Source organism: Tetrahymena thermophila (genome assembly GCF_000189635.1).
Source record: "Tetrahymena thermophila SB210 genomic scaffold scf_8255654, whole genome shotgun sequence".
NCBI classification, from domain to species: Eukaryota; Ciliophora; class Oligohymenophorea; order Hymenostomatida; family Tetrahymenidae; genus Tetrahymena; species Tetrahymena thermophila.
Window position 1 is genome coordinate 1 of NW_002477012.1, and position 1,018 is coordinate 1,018.

Here is a 1,018-nt window from a genome sequence, read left to right on the forward strand (position 1 = left end):
TTTATTGATACAAATTCATTCTCTTGATGTATTAGTACACCATGTAATTCTATCATTTCTGTCAAATAAAGCTAAGTTACCATCATTTTACATGATAAGAGTAAAAGGACCCATACCTTAATTTAAGGTATCGCTATCCCACAATGTGGCATTACGATAATCTTAAACTCTCATTGAGCCGTTACTTTCAAGTACCAAGCAATTAGGTGCATTTCCTTTTTTCTTAGTCATAGATTACCAAATACAGCTGTAAGGACTGAAGTTTTAATTAGTAGAAATTACTAAATTACCATCTGCTTAAACTCCTGCATAATACTTCTAGTTTTAAGAAACCAACCATTTGTCTTATTCTAATCTGCTACCCTATTTCAATCTATCTTTTGTGTAATTACCATGATTGTTGTTGCACTTAGGTTAATCAGTAACAGGGTAATTACTTTTAGTATTTGTATTCCATGTGACATTTTTATTTCTATCAAACAATACTAAATTACCATCATTCTGCATGATAAGAATATATGGACCAGTACCTTAATTAGTAGTATCTGATTACCACAATACAGCATTACGATATTCTTTTATTTCCAAGTTACCATTTGAAAATAATGCCAATTTATGAGGAGCAGTTCCCTATTTTTTGTTCATTGATGAAAATGTGCAAATACGCTAGTTATTAACTAAAGAGAAAACTACTAAGTTACCATCTTCTTAAATTCCTGCTTAGAATTTTTAATTTTAGGAAACTAGCCACTTGTCTTGGTCTAATGTTTTGCCTTATTCTAATCTATCTTTAGTGTAATTAGGATGGTTATTATTACACTATGTTTAATCTTAACTAGTATTTTATGACTAGCCATTAAATTAAGGTGGAGGAGGCTAGTTACCAAATTATTAGGGAGGAGGAGGATATTAACCATAAGAGCCTTGTTGAGCATTGGGGGGATAATTCTGTGGAGGATATTGCTACTGGGTTTGAGGAGGATATTGTTAATATCCTTATTGTTAAGGAGGATATTGT

The 1,018-nt window shown here is 31.4% G+C and overlaps 1 protein-coding gene across 1 annotated transcript; it reads right to left on the reverse strand. All coding sequences in view use genetic code 6, as the record gives it.

Moving 5' to 3' along the window:
• Positions 1-15: 15 nt before the first annotated feature.
• On the reverse strand, positions 16-901 carry TTHERM_02609240 (D-mannose-binding lectin; the record flags this gene model as incomplete). Its single annotated transcript, XM_001028224.2, has 1 exon — positions 16-901. A coding segment is annotated over one exon (885 nt), but the record flags the coding sequence as incomplete, so codon positions are not given.
• Between the last annotated feature and the right edge of the window lie 117 nt (positions 902-1,018).